The sequence below is a fragment of the Lissotriton vulgaris genome, chromosome 10 (assembly GCF_964263255.1).
Source record: "Lissotriton vulgaris chromosome 10, aLisVul1.2, whole genome shotgun sequence".
NCBI classification, from domain to species: domain Eukaryota; kingdom Metazoa; phylum Chordata; class Amphibia; order Caudata; family Salamandridae; genus Lissotriton; species Lissotriton vulgaris.
Window position 1 is genome coordinate 418,971,802 of NC_141698.1, and position 24,871 is coordinate 418,996,672.

The 24,871-nt window shown below is 47.1% G+C and overlaps 1 protein-coding gene across 2 annotated transcripts in view; it reads left to right on the forward strand.

The window, feature by feature from the left end:
- Window positions 1-19,918, forward strand: part of METTL22 (methyltransferase 22, Kin17 lysine) — a 243,238-nt gene extending 223,320 nt beyond the window's left edge. For both annotated transcript variants that reach the window (XM_086941264.1, XM_086941265.1), the window contains one exon: window positions 18,465-19,918. In XM_086941264.1, coding sequence (XP_086797390.1) covers window positions 18,465-18,500 — 36 coding nt within the window. In that variant the 3' untranslated portion in view covers window positions 18,501-19,918. The remainder of the gene's footprint in view (window positions 1-18,464) is intronic.
- The last annotated feature ends 4,953 nt before the right edge of the window (window positions 19,919-24,871 follow it).

Here is a 24,871-nt window from a genome sequence, read left to right on the forward strand (position 1 = left end):
ATGTAATTACTCTTAATTTTCCAAAATATTTTGCATAATTACGCAAAAAAAAAATCACTGTATTTCACTCCTTGATTCTTCACTTGTAAAGAGTTCAATCCATCTTCACCCTCTCTGTACCCCTCCTGTAAACCTTTTTGCTTCTCACAAGAAAAAACACTGCTGAAAGTTCTCAGTACTGGAGTTTCCACTGCAAGGAGCCCTAGGAGATACGTACCATTTCAGTTGGATTCTCAATGTCCCTAATATGTTTCCTGCCATCTCTCTGATTCCTTGGATTCTGGGGAAGCTGCCCCAGGACTGTGCATAGGTTATCTTGATTGTGCCAGACTTACAGCAGAGGGTGTGGTTGTCTTATCTTTCTTGGTCTTTCACTGTGCCCTCACCTTCAGCTTCTGCTCGGGGGGACCTCATTTTGCAATGGGAGGGGCAGGTTCTGAATCTGAATCTACAGAGACTCCATTAATGCCTGGAAATTGGGCAGGACAACATGAGCTCATTTGACCTGCGGTAAATGAGACATTGCTCTAATAAGTCTGTTTATTTTAAATGTTGGTCCCATTTTGGGTCTTGGTGAATTGAGAATGATGTTGATCACCTCAATGCAAGTTTGTCGGATGTGCTGCACTTTTACGTTCCCTTACCAGACAATGTTTTTCCTGAGGGCGCGATTAAAGGTTATTTGTCAGGCCTTTCCACCTTGCTTTTTTGCCAGGTCATCCAGCAGAAGAGACTTTGAAGTAGAGTTGTGTATCATTGGCATGCTGGTGAAACTTAAAGCTGTTATTTGTGAGTAGTTATCTGTGAGTAGAGCAGCAAGCTGCTCCATGTGGAAGGTGGACATTGTGGTGTTGGCTGGAAAAGTAGGCAGAGAACCAGTTAAGGACATTGTCAGTGAATCCCAATGGAGACTTCAGGGTTTTTATGAGAGTGGGATGGTCGAATGTGCCAAAGGCAACTGAAAGGTCCAGCAATATCAGTAGGCAGCGATCTTCTACTGTGGTCAAGAAGGCATTGTCTACGATGTGTAAGGTAGTGGTATCCATTCTGCAACATGGTCTAAAGGCAGACTAGTAGTCATGCAGGAGATGGTTAGCAATGATAGGATCCTCAAGTTGAACATAGACAGTTTTTTCAATGATCTTGCAGATGAATGGTAGGTGAGTGATGGGCCAGTAGTTGGTGAGGTGATCGAAATCTAGTGTGGCTTACTTTACTAGTATGAGAATCAGGCCAGTCTTGAGAGCTTCTGTGAAGATTCCTGAGAGAGGCATGACAGTGGTAAGTAGGAGTAAGAGAGCATCCTCACAGAGAACTTTGATGAAGGATGAGGGTAAGACATCATCTTCATAAGAAGTTGCTTTGAGGGAGTTGCATATGTCTGTGACATTTGCGAGAGATAGGACTTTGAAAGCTGACCATTGCAGGATTTTACAGGAAGGGGTGCGTGAAAGTGATGAAGCTGGTTATTTGTTGTCGGGACATCACTTTTGCAATCTTATCTTCAGAACTCAGTGCCTCACTGCCTAAAGGGGCCCCCAGCGCCTGACTTTCAACCCTGGTGGGACCGGAGTCCCAGGGCACGACGTGGTCATCCTCTCCTTCAGCGTCATCACCAAAGGAGTCTGCAAGTCCCAGAGTCCAGTGCGACGCCCACAGCTGCCGCTAGTGAGGGGGAGGCGTTGCCACCGCGCTTAAAGCGCTGCCTCTCCCCCCGCGGCGTGGGACGTCACTTTTGCAATTCTATCTTCAGAACCCAGCGCCTCACTGCCTAAAGAGGCCCCCAGCGCCTGACTTTCAGCCCTGGTGGGACTGGAGTCCCAGGGCACGACGTGGCCATTCTCTCCATCAGTGCCATTACCAAAGGGGACTGCAAGTCCCAGAGGCCAGTGTGATGCCCGCAGCTGCCGCTAGTGAGGGGGAGGAGTTGCCACCGCGCTTAAAGTGCTGCCTCTCCCCCCGTGGCGCGGGATGCGCGTGGGCGAAGCCTGACCCAACGGTGGGCCCGTCCTTGCCCGGAAGAGGCATGGTTGGGCCAGAGCCCTTTCATTTCACCTTTGGAACACTTTTGCCACAAAAAATCTTTTGAAGACATTTTTTAAGGTACTGTGCTGACTTGAGGTGGTGTAACGCATCTTTTAACTGACTGCTATTTGCTTCGTCTGGGTGCCCCAAAATCGACTACGCCTTAAACCCCTTGTAAATCTTTTTGTCTCCAGAAGCCAGTTTAACATGCAGTGAATTCTACTTTCGGTTTCCTCCTTGTTGGTACAATGAACCCACCTGTTATTTTTCAGGCTACCCAAGTTAACTTATCTTTAGGTTGGTAATTGGCAAAAGGAAAACTATGGAGAGTACGGGGGGGGGCTGTCTGCCCTGTCAGCGGCGTGGGCAAGGGGGAAAAGGCAAGGAAAGCAGCAAAGAGTGCAATTGCTTCCAATAACTGTGTAATGAACAGAATTGATAACCTGATTACGGAATGTGAATGGCTTCTAGGAGTTGATTTGCCAGTCCCTTCTGATTATGCTAATTCCGCACATACTAAAGATTCTATTCCCCTGCGCCCAACTACTGTCCCCCAGATGTTCCAAAAATCCTTACATAAAGAAGTGGGGAGCGGTCACAAGGGGAAATATCACTTACAACGCAACTTTTACAACGACATACCATTACAACGGAACTTTTACAACGCAAAAACTTTTACAACGCATGTATTTACAACGCAGGTACCTTTACAACGCATACCATTACAACGTAAGTATTGGTAAGTATATAATTATATTTTAAATGTTATATGTTTGGGGTAAAGGGGTATTTTTAGGGTTCAGGGTCAGTTTTGGGTTTTTGGGTAAAGGGGTATTTTTGGGGTTCAGGGTCAGTTTTTAGTTTTTGGGTAAAGGGGTATTTTTGGGGTTCAGGGTCAGTTTTTAGTTTTTGGGTAAAGGGGTATTTTTGGGGTTCAGGGTCAGTTTTTAGTTTTTGGGTAAAGGGGTATTTTTAGGGTTCAGGGTCAGTTTTTAGTTTTTGGGTAAAGGGGTATTTTTGGGGTTCAGGGTCAGTTTTTAGTTTTTGGGTAAAGGGGTATTTTTAGGGTTCAGGGTCAGTTTTTAGTTTTTGGGTAAAGGGGTATTTTTGGGGTTCAGGGTCAGTTTTTAGTTTTAGGGTAAAGGGGTATTTTTAGGGTTCAGGGTCAGTTTTTAGTTTTTGGGTAAAGGGGTATTTTTGGGGTTCAGGGTCAGTTTTTAGTTTTTGGGTAAAGGGGTATTTTTAGGGTTCAGGGTCAGTTTTTAGTTTTTGGGTAAAGGGGTATTTTTGGGGTTCAGGGTCAGTTTTTAGTTTTTGGGTAAAGGGGTATTTTTGGGGTTCAGGGTCAGTTTTTAGTTTTTGGGTAAAGGGGTATTTTTGGGGTTCAGGGTCAGTTTTTAGTTTTTGGGTAAAGGGGTATTTTTGGGGTTCAGGGTCAGTTTTGGGGTTTTGGGTAAAGGGGTATTTTTGGGGTTCAGGGTCAGTTTTGGGTTACAGGGGTACAGGGGTACAGGGTAAAAATAAATTAAAATTAAATTTAAATTAAATTACATTAAATTATATATTTTTTAATTAATTTACGATTATAAAATTAATATATATTTACCAATACTTACGTTGTAATGGTATGCGTTGTAAAGGTACCTGCGTTGTAAAAACATTCGTTGTAAATACATGCGTTGTAAAAGTTTTTGCGTTGTAAAAAATGCGATGTAAAAGCATGCGTTGTAATAACATGCGTTGTATCATCATATATCCGGTCACAAGACCACAACGCTGGCTCCTGAGCCGGACTCGCTATCTGGCATTCCCCTACCGACTCCCCCCACCCCCCCCACCCCACCCCACCCCACCCAGAGTTCCTTAACCTCATCACCCATTTGCGACGCCGTGGGCTGCTGTGAGCCCTCAATTATTTGCACTATAATCGATTTGATGTCTTGGCCGGGGAGCCTGACTCTTGTGGGAAAACGCAAACCCCACAGACCCTTACCCAGATTGTTATCTTACTTAAGGAAGAGGTTGGGTCAATGAAATTGATGATTGCGGAACTGATGGGCACTGTTAAAATGCTAGTCCATAATAGTACACTACATACGCCAGCAGTTCCCCTATTATGTAATCCACAACAGTTACCTAATTCAGGAGATCCTATAATTATTGGCCAGTCACATCCTTCTGTAATCCCACCAAGACGAGCCACTAAGGCTTCAACTTTCAAGCAGACAGGCCCCTTTGAAGTTCATCCTTGCAATACCCCGCAAAAGCAACTTTATTCTCAAGTTACTGCAACTCATAATAGGCCTACTAATGTTTTAATAGATCACTTATGGGTATCAATGTTCCAGCTCAACAGAATAAACAATCAACGTGCCCCCCTATTCAGGTACACACGGTTTTCTTGGGTAATGTCCGCAAAAAAGCCCCTAACAGTAGAATTGAGAATGCTGAATCATTGAAAAATAAATCCATTCATTGGCTACGACATGTCAAGGGTTGCCGCTCGCTGATTAGGGAAGATATTATTAGGGCACGGAGATACACGTCTAAAAATAATCTTACTGACTGCATTGAACTAACCCTGATCAGTCAGCCCTGACCTGGCGGAAAATCTTTTGGCATTAGAATATAGGTCTTGTCCCCGGACTCTTCATCCATTCAAATCATGCACTTCCCAACAAACACTGCAGCAAGGGTCTATGATAACGTGCTACCGTTGCCTATATCCAGAGGGTCCTCACTTGAGGCAGTTGATTGACTATGTCATGATTTACATCAATGGCAGGAATTAGAACCCACTCCAATCACTAACACCCAAAGTCCCCCTAACACTATTCAATCATGTACTGTCTCCGAACAATCTCAAACATGGGTAACAGCCAATAGAAACAGTAGTTTTCCTTCGCGCGTGGGATCAAAGGGCGGCAGCAATTGATAATACCTTTGTTCCATCTTCTACTCTACCCCCCTTGGTCCAACCAAACCCTTCGGGTAATGGAATTTCAACTTCCCAGCTTGAGATCCTCTCCTGGAACATGGCGGGGCTCCAAAATAAAATGTCTTTACCTGATTAGAATGATCTGATTGAGGAACACCACATCTGTATATTCCATGAAACATGGAGCCTAGTTCCATTATATATGTCTGGTTATATTTGTTTCTTCACCTCTGCTGTTCACACGGGTAGGGGGCGGCCCTCTGGAGGTCTTATTGTTTGGGCTAAGATCGATATGAGCTGTAAAATCACTGAACACCAACGTGCGAGCCCGGATATTATGTGGCTCTATTAGGGGTACTAATGGTGGTGAAACTCTTGAGCTGTTTAATGTCTATATAAGGGGGACCCGAGGGGGCAAAGTATCAAATATTGTCATGGCATTTGAACAGGAGTTATCCAACTGTCCATCAGATTCATATGTTATGATTGCTGGGGATTTTAATTGTACCTTCGAGCCTTTAAGCTCTGAAGATTTGCTGGGGGTTGATGAAGACCACGCCAAGTGGGGTGTCCCGATGTTAAATATACCCCCTATTAAGAAATGGTCCCAGGTAGCAATTCAGATTAGTGCACTCACTCTAGAAGCTGGATTAAGGGTTGTGAATGGTAGAACCCCCTCTGATGTCGCAGGGGCTAACACATATAACCGAGTGTCTTGCCCCTCTCGAATTGACTACATATTAGTTGACATTAGATTCTGGAGATCCATAATAGATATAGGAGTAGTTCCTTTTACTGATAGCGACCATAACACGTTAAGTATGATTATGGAATCGCCATGGGCCCTTTCTATTCCCTCATTCCAGGCCACAGGACCCCTTATGAGGACGAAATAACTGGTCCCTTCAAACTGTAGTAGGTACCTTAAATGGCCAAGAGTTGCGGCACAAGAATCTCAAATGGCTGAGATTAGGCGCACGCTCAGTGAAAGCACTCTTAAATTGCGGGAGGCCTTGAGCGAAAAGGATGGTCTGTCTAGGGTTCCAGAGCTATATGGAGTTATGGTGATCTCTATTTATTAAATTGAATCATGTTGGTAAACCAGCCGTATGCTGTAAAATCCGCCAGACTTTGTTTAATGGGGATTGTAGACAGAGGAAAAAGGCTTTGATCTTAGCAATAAAAACCAGACACTATCCCTTTTAGGAAAACCATAAAGGACTACAAAACTGCTGTCATTCCTGCAAAGCTTGAGTGGGATGAGAAATCCTAAAGGACGCTAGTGCAGCCAGGTATCCCAATCTTTTTTGGGATATGGTCAGGCGGTCAGGTAATAAAGATCCTGATTTAATTTCTAACCACATTACAAATCAAGATTGGTTTAACCACTTTGGGAAACTTTATTCGGGGTCCAGTCCAATTTCCCAAGTTGGGTCTGTCGCCTACCCAAGTGGCTGTCCCACTACGGATGTCACTGATCCATTTAATATAAAAGAAATAGAGGCAGCTATAAAGAAAATTGTCGCAGCAAAAACTTCAGGCCTGGACGGTCTCCTGGGAGATCTTTTTCTCGCAGACCCTCCCAATTAGGCAAATTACATTATGCTTTTAATCAACTCTATTGCAAAGGGTAGCGCATTACCTGATTCATGGAAAGGTGCAGAGGTGGTTCATATCTTTAAAAAAGGTGTAAGGGATGATCCTGCCAAGTACCGCCCAATGACTTTGATTGATGCCATGCAGAAAGTAGTTGGCAGGGTGTTGCTTCAGAGAATTCATTACTGGGTGGATGATAAGAATATCCTCTCCCAGTAACAAGCGGGTTTCAGGGCGTGTACAGGGACAGTGAATCAAGCATTCAGATTGCTTTTAATCTATTGGAAGGTTGTTCTAATTGGCAAGGGCAGTCTTTATTTGGCCTATATTGACCTAAAGACTGCTTTTGACCTGGTACCCCCTGAGCGACATGTATCACCTATTGGGTGATATGGGGATCCCCCCAATGGTTCTTAATCTGCTGATATGCCTTCACGAGGGCAATTATGCTCTAGTGAGGTAGGGAGCTCAAGACCAGAAGGCAGGATCCTTGTAAACAGAGGAGTGCGCCAAGGTTGTGTAATGGCGCCTACACTGTTTTCCTTATACATCAACGGGGTGGTTAGTTTTTTACAAGCACTTCCATCTGATGCCCCTTCCCTAGCAGGAGACAGGGTTCCTACCCTGCTCTTCGCGAACAACACTCTCCTCGTGTCTAAAACTCTGGCTGGTCTCCAGAGGCTCTTAGATAGATTTCATATCTTCTGTTAGTCTAGGGGACTGATTGTTAACACCTCCAAAACTAAGCTTATGGTGTTTAATCCCTATAGGCCATATAGAGTTAATTTTACACTAGAGGAAACCTGTTTAGAGCAAGTCCCAACGTTCGATTATCTTGGTATCCGGCTTGCTGAGAAAATGCATTGGCTGCATCACATCGAGAAAATGCTTCTGAGCCACAAATGTGTGGCAGGAACACTACTTCGGGAACATTGCTCCTCGCAGAGCAGACCTGTGGCTCCCGCTCCTACGATTTATGCAGCCAAAGCAGTTAGCTTAGCCCTTTATGGTGCCGAATTATGGGGCTTCGACAATGTGGATGGAATTAGTAGATCTGAACACAAATTCTTCAGAGATCTAGTGATGCTTCCCAGCAAGGTACCATTTAAACCTCTGATGAGCGACATGGGTAGGCACTCTTTTAAAGACATAGCCAGGCTACGGCCCTTGTTACCCCGGGCCCGCCTGCGTAGGACCCCTGAGCTTGCTAGCTATGCCTCTGCGCTTACGGAATTGATGTCCCTGGATGCTAATCAAAGAATCAGCTGGCTGCTTAACCTAAAAAAGTTGGTTCTTGCACGCAGCATGAAGGAGTCGTGGGATACCCAGACCCCACCTAGCAAGGCTGACCTCAAAAAGTGGTATTGGCTATGGGTAGATGCACAAGAGCACAGCAATTTCAAGATTAGGAAGGCTCACAGAAGAAATTTATCTCCGCAAGCAGCTCATACTTTTAGAACCTTACTTCGATTTTATCCAAATGCCACGAGACAGGGCACTTTATATTCAGTTTAGGCTAGGCACACTCCCGATATGAGAGCTAACTGCAAAATGGAGTGCCCCACAACAGACAACAGTGGACTGCCCCTGCTGTAAGGCACCAACTGAAAGCGTGGCTCACCTCATGTTTGCCTGCCCCGCCTATAAGAAGTCTATAATAAGATGGCTAAAACCAATCTGTAGCCTACTGGGCACCTTTGAGCATAGAGTCACTTTGCGTATTTTGAAGACTGACGCACGGACCCTCTTTGCCTGTGGCATGGCCAAGTATCTTGGCCATGCTTGGATAGTAAGCTTTAAATTCCTACATCTGACACTCCAAATTAATTATTGTGTTTCCTATATTTTTAAACTGCTCTGTTCATTTTTATTGCACTGTCACTTTATACTCGGTTACATATATCAGCTGGAATTTAGTTAATTTTATGGTTGTATAAAACAGTCTGTTGTTACCTTCACATGGAAATTTGAGCTTACTGTTTTTATGGACTGTAGCTTTCTACACCATGGTTCACTTGATAACTCGTATTTTTATTGATGATTGCATGTATGTTACTGCTTTTAAGATACCGTATTTTCCGGCGCAAAAGACAACTGGGCGTATAAGACGACCCCCTACTTTTCCTGTTAAAATATAGGGTTTGGTCTATACTCGCCGTATAAGACTACCACTCTTCCAACGCAAACCAAATAAAAATTAAAAAACATCAGATTTGATTTTAATATGGTAATTTTAATTCAAATGCTTATGACATGCAGGTACTTAGTAGGAAAACTGTCACTTATAAACATAAGGCTGTTTGTCATCAAACATGTAAACATAAAGCAGTGCAAGTGGATTAAACTTTTCCTAATTCACTTTAAAGCTGAAAGGAAGGATAGGACAATAAACCCATGGGAGCTACCATGCTGTTTGTTTTCTAAGCTGTCAACCAAACTGGAACTGCCGTACACCAGCTTATAAGACGACCCCCGGCGTATAAGACGACCCCCGACTTTTTAGAAGATTTTCATGGGTTAAAAAGTCATCTTATACGCCGCAAAATACGGTACCTGTTATCGAATAAAGCTATATTTGTTGTCAAGGTGCTGTCGGATCTGTATTTTTTCATGGTAGAGAGGGTTGATGTCATTGCACTTTTCTGTGTGGTGAGGAATAGTTGGATGCAGCAGACGGTTTAGTTCAGTTCTGGATTGCCTTGAGCAGCATTCTGCTTCTGTTTGTGGCTTCATTGATGGTTTTGGTATAGTACTTTTCTTTCGCTAATATGATGAGCCGTCCTGTTTCAAGAGGTCAACACAAGGTAATTTTCCTTCCTGTCTTTGATTTATTGTTTGTCAGCAAGTTCTTTAGAGTACCAGGGTGCTGAAGGCTTTAGCTTGCACCTGGTTTTGTAAGTAGGGCTTGGATGTTCACATAGTTTTCCAAAAATATGTTGAAGTTATTTGGAAGGATGTTGGCATCGGACATGGAGCTCATAGGCTGAGCAATGAGATCAAGAATTAGGTTGCCTATGGAGAAGTCTTTGAAGGATCTGAAGGTTTGATCTTCCTTTTTGTGTTGACCTTCATTTGCTGGTAGGACGCTGAACAGGAAGATATGGATGCAAAATGGACAGTCCTGTCAAAGGGTGCAAGTGGTTTGCATTGCTTTGTTGGTAATGTTGAGAAGACAAGGTCAAGGATGTGGCTTTTGGAGTGTGTTGATTGTGACATGCTGTAAGGTATATGTGTAGTATCCCTTGGTGATCCCGATAATATGTAACAAAAGCTGGCAACAAAGCCCCTCCCCTTAGACTGAAGTGGTCTTGTCTTCATCAGGAACAGGCCAGCAGTGGTCCTCTCTGAGAAGAAGTAGGAGAACACAGATAAGTGGGATCGCTTCCACGCTCAATCTGCTGTCATTGACGCTTAGCCACTCTGCACTTCTTGTCAGCACAATGTCTCTCTGGGCAGTAAACCCTCCTCCTGAACGTCAGATGAACTATACAATTACCAGAGAAACATCAGGCATTATTTATTTTGAGGATTTTTGGAACCTTGCTGTGCAGTAAGGCCCCCAGTCGAGAAAAGGCAGGTGTGTGTGCTAGTTTCAGTTTGCACCTACGAGCTAGTGGCCAGGAATTTCCGGGTCCTTGTCCCTGTTGTTTGGGAAATCTGTACATCTCAGGGAGACAGAGTGGTCTTCTACATTTCGTAAACAGTTTTCTCTCTTAGGCCAGGTATAATTTCATTTGTATAGCGCTTACTACCACTGACGGGGCTTCGAAGTGCTTTTTCGGCGTACAGCTCGCTACTCTGGGACCCATAGAGGATTAGTGTTGAATTAGTATAGTGAAACATGCAAGTACATTTTTAAGTGGTGGATACGTTAGTCAGTTATTTGGATTCGGAAGGATAGAAGAGGAAATTTTTTTTGTATTTCTATAGCGCTTGTTACCCCTGATGAGGTGTTGAAGCACGCTACTCCGGAAACCCATAAAGGATTAGTGGTGAATTAGTATGGTGAAATATGAAAGTAATTTGGTGGATATTAGTCAGTTATTTGGATTGAGAAGGATAATGGAGGGATAGAAGGAAGAAAGGTCTGCAGTCAAATAGCACCTGTTACCCCTGATGGGTGTTGAAGGGCTTTTCTGGCGAGTAGCAAGCTACTCCGGAACCCATAAAGGATTAGTGTTGAAAATTAGTATAGTGAAATATGAAGTAATTTTAGTGCTGCATATGTTATTCAGTTATTTGGATAGAGAAGGGTAGGTGGTGGGATAGAAGAGGGAAAGAGGTTTGTATTTATATAGCGCTTGCTACACCTGATGGGGTTTTGAAGCGCTTTTTTAGGGAGTAGCACACTACTCTAGAACCCATATGGATTAGTGTTGAATTAGTATGGGGAATTTAATCCTTTACTTGCTCAACGGATGAATGAATCTTTAAACTTTTGATCAAAAAGAAATATTCCAATTTGATTTGAGATTTGGAGATTTAGACCTATCTCTACAAACCTCTAATGATCTTATTAGAAGCCACCACTAGTCCACAAATATTAATGGTCTGGATATTAATTTTTGTTGAGGCAAAAATTGGCCCGGCATGGTGTGGCAAAGACAAGCTGTATAAAGCAATTGCCTTTTTTGCTACAGAGAGAAAAATAATATTGCAGAGTCAGCCTAAATATAGACATGACCTGTGCACGCAGTCACTTAATATTGTACTGGTTATGAATATTTCAATCGTTGTTAGCCTAATGTCTTGCCAAAGGTTCAGGCAAGGGCCAGAGCAGAATGTCTGGATATTCACCATGAGTAGCTGGGAGTTTCTACAGCTTCCTATAAGCAGACAAACTAGACTTGTTGATGTTCAGTGGCAGTCGGCCCTGCCGGCTTGGAGACTGTGTTAGATAGCATGCAAGATGTTTATAGGAAATGGATCTTTGGAACCTGTGAGGAAAACAAAGGAGATCACTTATTTGTACCGAGTTGCCTCACAAAAAAACAGGTGTAACATTTACAGTCAATGCGATTGTACGAGCACAAGGTTAAATGAAAAATTGCTAATAGTTTCTTAAATAAATTACCCTTTCAGCATTATTTTTTTAAAGATGAAGTCATATGTTTGCATATACAAAAGTAACTTTCTCATTGAATTGGCTGTATCTTTTTGTAATTGTTGTGTAGAATTTTTATGTAATAATTTATTTGCCATATTCAGGGTAATCTTTCTAATCGATTGACTTCTCCTGCAGGGGATGTGTCATCACGGAAGGGGAAGCATATGGGCTGAGTCTGAAAGTTATCGATTATAAAAGTCTAGGGTTTTATTCCTCTGACAACACATAACAACAAGCATTTGCAATGCAATAGATCTCGCATTTACGAGAGTTTGAGCTATTGGCATTGTAAATGATAATGCCTTTTATTTGTGTTAACTAGCAAAACAGATAAATAAAAGGCATTGTCATTTACAATACAAATCGCTTAAACTCTCCCACATGTGAGACCTATTGCATTGCAAATACGTTTAGCACCTGTGCAATACATTTTTTTAAAGCAGTAGGAGAGAGCGTGTCTTGCCTGCAACAGCAGGCAGATCAAAGCTAAAGTGTTTGGAGGCAATAATTAAAGCCTACGGAGTAACAACACACATAACAGGGGCTTTCACCATGGGAGGTTACAAAATTACAGTAAAAAAATGGGGGAGAGGGAGGTAACAGTTAGGTTCATCCTCCGAGGTACATATAGTTCATAAAAAGTCTGTAAATGTCAGATCCAAGAACCCAACCAAGGGAATAGGGATTCAGTTAAATGTGCGGAAAAAGACCACTATCTTTGGGAAAAGCAAAATTACTTTTCTTGAGTCCCCTCACTCACCCGGGGTTGCCCCTAGGTGACATTTCGCCCTACTATTAACTCCCTTTTTATCCTTACCAACTAGGAGCAAGAATAAAATATTAGCTCACTAGCTAGGTTTTTTTTTTAGCATCACTTTCACCACTCCACTAAGTCTGCACTACACATTTTTTCACAAAACGTCGGAGCACACCCCTGACAGCATGTCACCTAGGGGCAACCCTGGGTGAGTGAGGGGACTCAAGAAAAGATAAGGGTCTTTTTACGCACATTGAGCAGGTTACAAAATTAGACAAATCTGAAAGAGACACGTTAGTGATAAATTCCTTACCTTAGAATATCCCCAGGCGTCAGACTGGATCCGGAAACTTTTGCGTAGCAGTACCCTTGCGCGTCGGTAGGCGTCGTCTGCAGCTCCGTGTCCGTCGTCGGCGTCGTGGGCGCCCTGATGACGTCGTCGGAGTACTTAGACGCCGCCTCCGCGTGCTGATGTCAGATCTTCTTTTTTCCGCGCCAGCCAGCGCAGATCTGGAAAGAGCAGTTAGCCAAGTCAATTTTTGACTAACTTTTGATCTTTTTTGGATCATTCTTCGAAGTCTAACGACTCCGATCGGTGCCGTAGGGATGCCCGGATTTAAACACTGTGTGGAGTGCGACCGCACGATGTCGGTCACGGACCCCCACCACCTGTGTTTGACCTGTTTAGGCGTCGACCACGACGACAAGGTCCGCTCCGACTGCCAGGCCCTATCTTCGAAAGCCAGGCGGGAGCGGTCCCGCAGGCGACTCGAACTCCCGCAGTCGGCCGCGCGAGTTCCCGGTGTTTAGGCGTCGACCACGACGACAAGGTCCGCTCCGACTGCCGGGCCCTATCTTCGAAAGCCAGGCGGGAGCGGTCCCGCAGGCGACTCGAACTCCCGCAGTCGGCCGCGCGAGTTCCCGGTCCCACGGGAGGTCGAGGGACAGGTCGCGGGGACGGAGCCACCAAAGCTCCGGGAGTCGGCACCACTCCTCCGGGTCGAAGTCTTCGTCAGGTAAGAAGCACAAGAAGTCGAAGAGGCGTCATCGCTCTTCTGACTCCCCCCGACGCTCGCGCGACGCGGCCGGGGGTGTGACACCGCCCACGCGGCTCCTTCGGAGTCGCGGGCGTCACGTTCCGCCCCAGACCCTCCGGTCCCTGGGTAGAACGCGACTTCGGAGGAGATAGAGCGCTTCCTCATGGCCATGAGGTCCCTTTCTCCTCCGACGGGCTCCGTGGCGCCTCCGGGCCCAGCGGACTCGTCTGGGGGCCCTAGCGGGTCGGGGGCTCCACCTCCGACGCCGTCGGGTGCTTCGGGCCCGGCGCCGCAGGGCCCCACTATCCCGACACCACCGGCGGCTTCGGGCCCGGCGCCGCAAGGTCAAGCGGCCCCGGTGCCGCCGGCGCCTTCGGGCCCGGTGCCGCGGGACACCGCTGGACCTTCCTCGGGCTCTGGATCGTCACCTGTGGACCTTACGACCCCCCCGGCGGCGGTCCGTCTGGTGTCGCCTCCGGCGCCGCATCCGACGCCGTTTGGAGATTTCCACTTCTACGAACCGGCCCCATTAAATTACAACCCTGAGTATCAGGAGATGGGTGATGAGGAGGATTGGGAGGGGTCTGAAGACCCTCTGACCAGGGAGTGTCAGTCTCAAAAGGACTGGGCCCATGTTTCCTGTCCTCCCACCCCACCCCCGAGAGTCTGGTCATCCAGGCCTCAAATTCCCAGACCGCATTCCCGATGGCTCTGCCGGACAGGGAATCCAAGAGGTATGAGAATTATGGAAAGAAGATATTCTCCTCCCTTAGTTTGGGACTGCGGTTTTCCAACACCGCATGCCTCTTGGGCCGCTACACCCACTCTCTGTGGGAGACGGTGGCGGAAGTGCTGCCAGAGTGTCTGTTGGAGGTACGGGCCAAACTCGGCCAAGCCCTTGTGGAGGGCCGAGATGCAGCCAAGTATTCGATCTGGTGTGGGCTGGATACCACCGACTCACTGGGCAGAGCGATGGCTACGACAGTGGCGGTGAGACGCCACGCCTGGCTGAGGTCCGCCAATTTTTCAGCAGATGTCCAGAACACTCTGATGGACATGCCGTTCGATGGCCGTCGCCTTTTTGGCGACAAGGCAGACCACAGGCTTGAGCGCTTTAAGGACTCCAGGGCTACGGCCAAGTCCTTGGGCCTCTCGGCCCCGCGCCAGCAAACGGGTGCCTTTCGCTCCTTTCGTGGCCAAGGAAGGGGCGTCCCCACACGTGCCGCCAGCCACTCCCCGCAGACTAACATCCAGCGCGGCGGCGGCCGTGGAAACCGCCGTGGAGGCGGTCGGGGACAACGGCGAGGTCAGTCCACGCCTTCCCCCGCAGCATCCGCCTCTAAACCCACCTAGTCCGTGCTTTTCGGCCCATGTGACGCCAGTGGGGGGCAGGGTTTGCCATCACCACTCTCACTGGCGCACTGTCACTTCGGACAGGTGGGTGCTGCAGATCGTCCGGAGGGGCTACTCCCTCCCCTTCGAGACGACTCCTCAAGCCATGCCACCGCAACACCACCGCGTATCGGGGATCACTTGCGGCTCCTGCAGGAGGAAGTTTCGGCCCTTTGGCCAAGGGGGCCATCGAGCGCGTTCCTGGGCCAGAAATAGGACGTGGTTGCTACTCCCACTACTTTCTGGTACTCAAGTAGGGCAACGGGGACCTACCCCCTATCTTGGATCTGCGGAACGTCAACGGCTTCCTCCGGAAGGAGAAGTTTAAAATGCTGACTCTGGCTCAGGTCTTAGCTGCCCTAGACCCAGGAGACTGGATGGTAGCGTTGGACTTGCAGGACGCGTATTTCCACATCCCGGTCCTGCCGGCCCATCGGCGTTACCTGTGGTTCACGGTAGGCCATGAGCACTTTCAGTTTACCGTGCTCCCCTTCGGCCTTACCAGCGCCCCACGGGTGTTCACGAAGGTGATGGCGGTGGTCGCAGCTCATCTGCGCAGGTTAGGGGTCTCATTCTTCCCTTACCTCGACGACTGGTTGTTGAAGGCGGGCTCGCCCCAGACAGTCGTCAGCCACCTCCAGACTACGGCAGATCTCCTGCACCAGCTGGGGTTCTCCATCAATGTGCCGAAGTCACACCTGTGTCCCTCTCAGAAGCTCCTTTTCATCGGAGCGGTTCTCGACTCGGCGCAGTTTCGGGTTTACCCACCCGAACAGCGAGTTCGGGATATACAGGCTCTGATTCCAATCTTCCTGCCTTTATCCCGGATTTCGGTCAGGTTGACGCTGCGGCTTCTGGGGCTGATGGCCTCCTGCATCCTTCTGGTGCATCACGCCCGGTGGCGGATGCGGGCTCTGCAGTGGGACCTGAAGTTTCAGTGGGCCCAGCATCAGGGCAACCTGTCCGACCATGTCCTGATCTCGAAGGGCACTGCGAGACAGCTGCAGTGGTGGCTCACGGACCGCGATTGGGTCAGCGGCAGATCCCTCTCCCTTCCCCAACCGGAGCACGTAGTTGTGACGGACGCGTCCCTCCAGGGCTGGGGAGGCCACATGGGAGAGGCGGAGATCAGAGGCCTCTGGTCTCCTGCGGAGTCCTGGCTCCATATCAACCTTCTGGAGCTGCGGGCGATTCGTCTAGCACTGAAGGCATTCCTCCCCTCTGTCCGGGGGAGTGTAGTGCAGGTGTTCACGGACAACACCACCACCATGTGGTACTGCAGCAAACAGGGCGGGGTGGGGTCGTGGACCCTCTGCCAGGAGGCTCTGCGCCTCTGGCAATGGCTGGAACATCAGGGCGTGACTCTGGTGGTTCAACACATGGCCGGTTCACTGAACGCCAGGGCGGACGAACTCAGCCGCCGGTGCATGATGGATCACGAATGGCGTCAGAACTCGGACGTGGCGCAAGGTCTCTTTCTGCAGTTGGGAGAGCCTTGGTTAGATCTATTCGCCACCGAAGAGAACGCGCAATGTCATCAGTTCTGCGCGTTGGAATTTCCAAGGCAGCACTCGCTCGGAGACGCTTTTCGACGCGAGTGGAGTTGCGGTCTGTTGTACGCCTTTCCGCCTATACCACTTCTGCCCAGAGTGCTGAAGAAGATCAAGCGCGACCGGGCACAAGTCATCCTTGTGGCTCCGGACTGGGCACGAAGGTACTGGTATCCCGAGCTACTCAGTATGTCAGTCGATCCCCCGGTTCGTCTGCCTCTTCAGGAGGACCTTCTGTCAAAGCAGCAGGGGACGGTCCTCCACCCGAACCTGTCCAGTCTCCACCTCCATGCTTGGAGATTGAGCGGCGACAGTTGAGGCCATTTGACTTGCCTCCTGAAGTTTGCAACATCATTCTGGCAGCCAGGCGTCCCTCCACAAAGTCGGTATACGCCTGCAGGTGGAACAGATTTGTGGCATGGTGTACAGCAAAGGCTGTGGATCCCCTTAATGCCCCTCTTTCTGAGGTTCACCTCTTCTTTCTCTTGCCCAGCAGGGCTCTGCTCTGGGCACTATCAAGGGCTATCTTTCAGCCTTTCTGAGGCTGCCTGATCAACCTTCTTTGTTCAAGTCCCCTATCATTAATCGATTCCTGAAGGGCATCACACATACGTTCCCTCCTGTTCCCTTCGTGATGCCTCAGTGGCACTTGAACCTGGTTCTTAAATTTCTGATGTGCGCTCCCTTTGAGCTACTTCACAACTGCCCTCTTCGCCTTCTCACTTTGAAGACTGCCTTCCTGGTAGCCATCACCTCTGCCAGGAGAGTGAGTGAGCTCCAGGCTCTATCTTGTAAACCTCCCTTCCTTTCAGTCCATCCGGACAAGGTTGTGTTACGGACAAGGCCCTCCTTCCTACCCAAGGTAGTCACAGCCTTCCACATTGGGCAATCTATCACCTTGCCCACCTTCTTTCCGCCTCCGCAACCCTTCGAGAGAGGAAGAGAGGCTCCACCGTCTGGACCCAAAACGTGCGCTCTCATTTTATTTGGATCGCACACGCCAGTTCCGGGTGGATGACCAACTCTTTGTTGGTTACGTGGGCGTTAAGAAAGGGAAAGCGGTGCACAAGCGGACCATCTCGCGGTGGATCATCTTGTGTATCCAGGCGTGTTACTCCTTGGCTAAGAAGGAACCCCCTGTCGGGCTGAGGGCTCATTCCACTCGAGCCACAGCGACTACAACTGCTTTGGGCCGAGGTGTGCCCTTGCAGGACATTTGCCAGGCGGCTACGTGGGCCTCGCTGCACACGTTTGCCAGACATTATTGCCTGGACAGTCAAGTCTGGAGGGATGGCTTCTTTGGCCGTTCCGTCCTCCAGGACTTTCTGGTGTGATTATTGGTTCGCAGACCCACCACCATGGGGTTGGTATTGCTGGGGTATCTATTCTAAGGTAAGGAATCTATCACTAACGTGTCTCTTTCAGATGCACAAGTTACTACTTGTGTAACGATATATCTGTAAGAGACATTAGTGATAGATTCCTTACCGACCCACCCATCCTCCCCGTTCTGCGACCGATATCTAGGGTTAAGGTCATCCCCTTTCAGGGCCCTAGTTTCATGGCACCAGTGTTGGTTTTTGGCATAGCTCTGCGTTTCTGGCGCGGAAAAGCTGTGTCTAAGAACTGACGTCAGCACGCGGAGGCGGCGTCTAAGTACTCCGACGACGTCATCACGGCGCCCACGACGGACGCGGAGCCGCAGACGACGCCTACCGACGCGCAAGGGTACTGCTACGCAAAAGTTTCCGGATCCAGTCTGACGCCTGGGGATATTCTAAGGTAAGGAATCTTTCACTAACTAATGTCTCTTACAGATATATCGTTACACAAGTAGTAACTTGTGCGACGGTACTAAGGAGGGACTCCTAAGCCTATTGTTCAATGACCAGCCACAGTTTACAGTTGACAATGACACAAGCTAATGAAAAATATGGGCAGAGCTTCAAGTCCCTACGTGAATACAGCATGCCTCGCAGAGCAGTGCATGTGTTGCCCATCCTCAATCTAGTAATGGGCTCTTTTTGCACCTGTATTCTAATAAAAATGCCTTTTTTTGCAGGAGCTGTGGAAAGTTAGTGCTGAAGCACTTACCTGACCATGTAAAGAAAAGTCATAGACACTAACATTTGAATCTGAAGGTAAATGAGTGACGTCTTCCAGTAAAGTTGAATCTCTGCTTCCACTGTCCGTTCGATCCTGCTGCCAAGGAACTTGAGTATCATCTATAGATTGAAAATAAGTGAACGCCCAAAGGCCCAGAAATGTATTATGCTTTGCCATTAACATCCCGGAAGATTTCAGAAGAATGTACGTTTGTTAGGTGGAGGGTCATCCTTAACCAGCTGCTGAGACTTTAATTGAGAAGAACTCAAAAGATTGTTGAAAAAGTAGGAGTGTAAACTAATCAGTAGAAACCAGAGAATCGTCTTCAGTTTTACGAATGTGGATCTTGGTGGTCATCCACTGTATACTTCCTTTTTCTTCCACAACCAACTAAGGAACATGGTGAAACATTCCAAGATACGGCCCTTGGATACTCAGCTGAAAAAGATGTATAGCATTTTATGAACAATTATGCTGAGCACAGCCTTTTTTCAAATACACACCATGGGGCTTCCTGTAGTCCTCAGCCAGTCCGACCTCTGTGCCAACATAATTTGCCATATTGTGTTTTTTGGCAGATGATCCGGATACAAAGCACTGCTGTAGCTGCAACATGAGTTTTTGTCATGACTATTCTAGGAATGGTAATGGAGTCCCACTGTGATGTCAGCATGAATACACACTCTAGAAAAAGTTCTAATGGACGCATTTTCATGCATATATGTGTCTTGGAATGGTATCAAGGACATCCCGTTGAGTGTAAGACTGACTATGGTGCTAACTGCATGTATTTTCCTCTGGTTCACAGTTATTTTGTAACCTTTTCACTCTGAATCTCTTAAGTGCAAGAAACTGTAGATGAGGATTTGAAGGCTTTCTTTCATCGAAATACAGTTTATCTGCTGAACTTTCCTTCTGCTGGGATTTAAGAGCAATTCTTTTATCTTATTTTAGTGCTTGTTTTCCATTGTTTTTCTTTTCTTTGTGTGCATTTTAATTGCATGCAACCTTATCTTTTTGTGCTGTTACCAAATGCTGTGTAACATAACTAGATCAGTTGTGTTACGTTACGAAACATGCTAAACAACATGAAACCTAGATACACCAAACACGTGATAGTGTTATATGCCATGTATCAGTTGGTCTTCATTCTGGAATTGCAAATATTTTGCAACACTTTGTGGAAGGTAGACCCGATCAGTTAATCCCAATGCAAGGATTGTTTTTTGCAACTTCATCTTGGTTTCGGTTTTGCAGCTTTGAGAGCAGTATCCAGTTTTGTCTGCACGCAAAAGTGAGGAAATGAAAAATTCTTATAAACAAGTTTTGCTGACAATGTATTTATTTTATCTAAACAATACCCCTTAATTATAAACTATTTTTATTGTAATTTAATAAATATTGTTTTAGAAGAGTGTTTGTCATTTTACTTAAGAGTATACTGAAATCATTGACCTGTTTAACGAAAAAAGAATGATACGTGAGATGACACTTAGAAGGAATTTCTCAAGTTAACAAAGGTGCCATCAACTTGCTTGCTCTCATCTGAAACTAGTCGTTTTAGAGAAGGAAACTTTGTGTGCAGCAGATAGGCATGTTCGACATATTAGCATGTCATAGAAAAAAAATACTTTCTGCCTTCTAAAGTGAACAGAATCAACACGTGTCAGAAAAAAATGCGTGACACAAAGTAAACGAGATTAAAATGAAACTGTAATACAATTGTGTAAGTTCATGAGTGTATACTACTGCGAAATCCATACCGGAATTGAATTCTGGACATGAGATTGTTTTGTTAAAAAAACAGAGGTCCATGACTGGGATGACCAAGACGGTACTTGATTTGACAACAGAAAGCATTTGTCCGTAATTTCGGTAGCTTCACTTTTAACAGTCGCAAAAACAACAGTTGATGTCCAGAATGCAAAACAATGTCATACTTTCAGTTCGGGCTGGACTGTTCCCATGAGGCACATGGTCAAGACTGATTTGCATATGACCAGGTCTAAACTGGGGGGCATGGTGAGCAAAAGAATGATGGATTTAACCCAGATCTCTTGACTGGGGGTGAATGCGGGTGAATGTTTTGATTTGTTCTTCATTCCGTCCATCAATTGTGTGTCTTTCACTTTTAACAGTCGGCACACTTTGATATACACCCATGTCTCTCCCACTGTATATAATGGAAGTGGCAGGCCCTCTGGCCATGCACTGGCAGGATCGCATTTAAATGAGAGGCAGTCTTGTCTGGGCTGGCCTTTCATTGTGAGCAGAGAGACCGAACTAGAGAGCCAGTGGGACACACTGCATACACTCCATTTCACTGGTGGCTCTCCTGTAGCACCATTGGAAACATTCAACAGCACTAGCAACACTTGCTGCCACTGTCCTTTCTGCTGCTTAACTCTGCCTGTCCTGGTAGAAAGCTGAGGTGTCTAGGACTGAAGGATGGCACATGCCCTGCCCCGTGTTACTGCAGTGTCAGTGCATTTTACATTGTTCTTCTCAGTGAGTACATTTTTTTAAACTGATTTTTATTAGGTCTTCACAACATTGGCAGTCGACAGGTCGTACCATAGCACTGTATACCATTGTAATCATACCAATCAGTCACCCAACCTTCAACTTTCCCCCCCCCCCAAACAACCTCCCAGGGTAGTCCCAGTTGACCCAACCAAGTGCAGCAACGATCCACATCGTACAGCTTAAGGCCTAGAGCTCTGATTACTCATAGAAGTAGTGGTAAACCATGTCTCTTAGTTAGTTCTGATCATGTTCCTGTGGCTTTGGACTTCCGGGAGATGCTTCTGGCGACAGAGGGTCTGGGTCCTTCATACAATCCACAAGCACATCCCAGTCCCTGGCCAGTTCCAGGGAGCCACGGCCCGCCTGGCCTCCAGGACCAACACCCTGCTCTCACCCTCTACCCATCGCTCAAGCTCCCTACGCCAACCCGTCACCCTCGGTCCCCTGGAAGCTTTTTAGTTCTGTGTAATTTCCCTTTTTGCTAATAGGTTTGGCAGTATGTGGGAACCAGCTCAACAAACAATGCCCCGGGTAGCAGGAGACCTCCCTCAGCTTTATGTCAGTCACTGTGGCCTCTTCCCAGTAGTCAAGGGCAGGACCTAAACAAATGAAATTTCTCCGCACCCACTGCTCTATATATAGGGCATGCGGCTCCAACTGTGTGAAAAAACTTATTTGCCTTGCCTGTGGTAAGTCATGCTTTAAGTAAGACATAGTAGTTTATTAACTTAAATCGGGCATTTAGATACACTTTGGAGGCCTGTACCATTTTTCTTCCCAATTGCTCTTAGGAATCGGTACACCCAAATCCTCCTCCCACCATTCCCGTAGGCTATCCAGTGGTGTCGCTATATCTGCTCTGATTGCTCTGTGTCAGCAGGAGACCACCTTGAAGGTGCCAGAATTCGTGACTACATATTGACAACCTGTATGCTTAGGTGGCTCTGACATGCTCACACTCAGTGCTTCATGATTGCCGCTGACATCGTATTATGGATCAGACAGTGCATCTGGAGAAGGTTAAGTTCTAGATTGAGGTCCTCAAACAATAATAGCTCTTCCGCTCGAAACAGGTAATCTGCTTGACCTATATCCACAGCCATTCAGTCCGACAACCCTCTCCAGTCTCCCCCATGCCTTAGCAACTCTAAGATTCCTGTGGGCTGGTCAGGTGAGTATAGGAATCGTGTCCCTGTTTGCTGGATCAGAAGTGCCCTATCACTTGGCATTCTCTCGTTCCCTCCCGAAGAGGACGTCGGGTATCCAGGAGCACCAGGAATAGCTGATGAAGCTCTGGCATGAATAGTCCAACTTATCGCCCTATGGTTATCATACTAGCCACCCACTGAGTGAACCACTCTAGCAGCGCTGCAATATAGTATGATTGGAAGTCAGGGATTGCTAGTCCTCCTTCGCCTAGAAGGCGTTGCAAGATCGCCAGTCCCACTCGTTCCCCAGATTTTATTTTTAAAAACATTTTTTGCTACGTTTTATATAGCGCAAACTTGACCCGAATCGGGTATCAGAGCGCTTTATATAGCACCAGTTGCAGTACATGAGGACACATTCATTTTTGTTAGGCACGGGGAGTTTAAGTGATTTGCCCAGAAGTACAGGATGTTCAGCGTCATTGCAGAGACTTGAACCTAGTTCCCCAGATTTGAGGTCGACCGCCCTAGCTGTTAGGCCAACCCCTCTATCCCCTAGATAAATGCACTAATCAGCTAATCCAGTTCCCTGAGCATAATGCGGGGAATCCACACAAGCAGGACCCCAAAAAAAGTATAGCAGTCTGGTGAGCTCCACCATCTTAAGAAGAGCTATATGCACCGCAACTGACAATGGAAGCATCTTCCAAATATCAACACTTTCCCAGGGAGATCGGAGAGCCACCCCCACATTCCCCTCTAACAGGTCAACCATGTCCTGAAATATTTTCACCCCTAGGTATTACTGGCATTGGGGGTCCCATTTCAGCGCCCTCTGCACTTTGGGGGCGATGGTCCGCATGCACCGAGAACAGTTGTGATTTCTGCCAATTCACCCCAAGACAGATAACAATCCAAATCTATCCAACAGCACCATCACCCCGCTAGCTCTGCATCAGCATCCTGTAAACATGGTAAGAGATTGTCAGCGTAAAGAGCAATGTGATGGGGTCAACCCCCGACTGTCAGGGTCACCAGACCTGGCTCTGAAGGCCAATGGGTCCATCACCAATGCGAAGAGTAACGACAATAGTGGGGATCCCTGTCTAATTCCCCGACCCACTACATACCCCTCAGAGATCATTCAGACAGTTTTCACTCTGGCTGTGGGGTCCATATATAACAGTCTGGTCAAGCCTATGAAGCCCCTCTCCCGTCATTATTTCTCCTTTACTCTATATCGGAAGTCCCATCCTAGGCTATCAAAGGCTTTCTCTATGTTGGTCGCAAATATCACTGTCTCTCTCCGGTCAAAGGTTTCAGCCGCCAGCAATGTCAACAGCCTCCGTATGTTAAGCGCAGTGTTGTGGCCTGGGGTGAATCTTGCTTGGTCTGTGTGCATTAGCACAGTCATGCAGTGTAAAAGCTTAGTCGCTAAATTAGCTAAAAGCCTGGTCACTAGATTTTATAATTATGTTTAGCATCTACAATGGTCAATATGCTTTGCAGTTATGTGGTGGTCTTCCCTCGCTTAATAACAGCACCACTAACGCTTCAGGGGTAGCAGCCTGCAGGTGCCCAATTTCCCTTGCTGCCCTGTACAGTTCCACTAACTTGGGCGCCAGTATATCTGTGTACGAGAAATAAAATTCAACTGGGACTCCATCTGTCTCAGGTGTTTTCCTCGGTCACATGCCCTTCAGCCCTGCCCTTATTTTCTGCAGGGTGATGTCACCCCTTAATTCTTCAGCCTCCTCTCAAGTGAGAGTAGGCATGTCCAACAGGTCTAGGAAATTCTTTGTAGAACTCATGGGGTGTGTGGAAGAGATCACATATAAATGGGAGTAATAGTCCTTGAAGTGACCATTAATATCAGCCTTCCTATAGAGCCTTTCCCTTCAGTCTATTTCCAGCTTTACTATTGCTGATCCCCGTGCTTCTGGATTGGTGAGCCAGGCTAAGAGCGAGCCAACTCTGACACTCTTTGCATGTGCTCGGATCTGCCTGACCCGCTAGGAGTTCCCTGGAGTCTATCAGGGCCTGTTGCAGTTTTGGGTGGCCCAACCTCCGCTTTTCTACCTCCCTCAGTCCCGCTTCTAGGGTAACTAACTCATTTATTAAAGTGTGTCTAACACCCACTGTTTCTGCAATGCACCTCCCTCTAATCAGAGCTTTGAAAGCATCCCATTTCAGCTGTGGGGTGGACGCTATGCTAGTATTGTCTTCAAAATATTGTCTGATACTTTTCCTAAACGTGGACTGGAAGACTGGATCCTCCAAGGACTCCGGCTTCAGTTTCCACGTACGGATGCTGGGTCGAGCCTGCTCTCAGTTCAGATACAACAGTACTGGATTATGATCCGATATAGTTCTTGCTAAGTATTCTATATTGCGTATCGACTCATGCACATCGGGGGGACAAAGGAAGGTGTCCAAATGCACATGTAGCTCATGGAGGCTTGAAAAGAAGGAATAATTCCTGGTCGCCAGGTGTGTGCTGCACCAAGAGTCTATCAGTCCCAATTGGGTATGGCACCCATCAAACATAGAGCTGTCCTACCGATCGGGGAGTCTCTCAGTGGGAGATGGGACCTATCTAGTGCTGGGTCAGCCACAGAATTCTAGTGCCCCCCTCCCTCCGAGGACCATTTGCACTAGGTAGGGCGCCATTCCCCTTACACCAGACTAT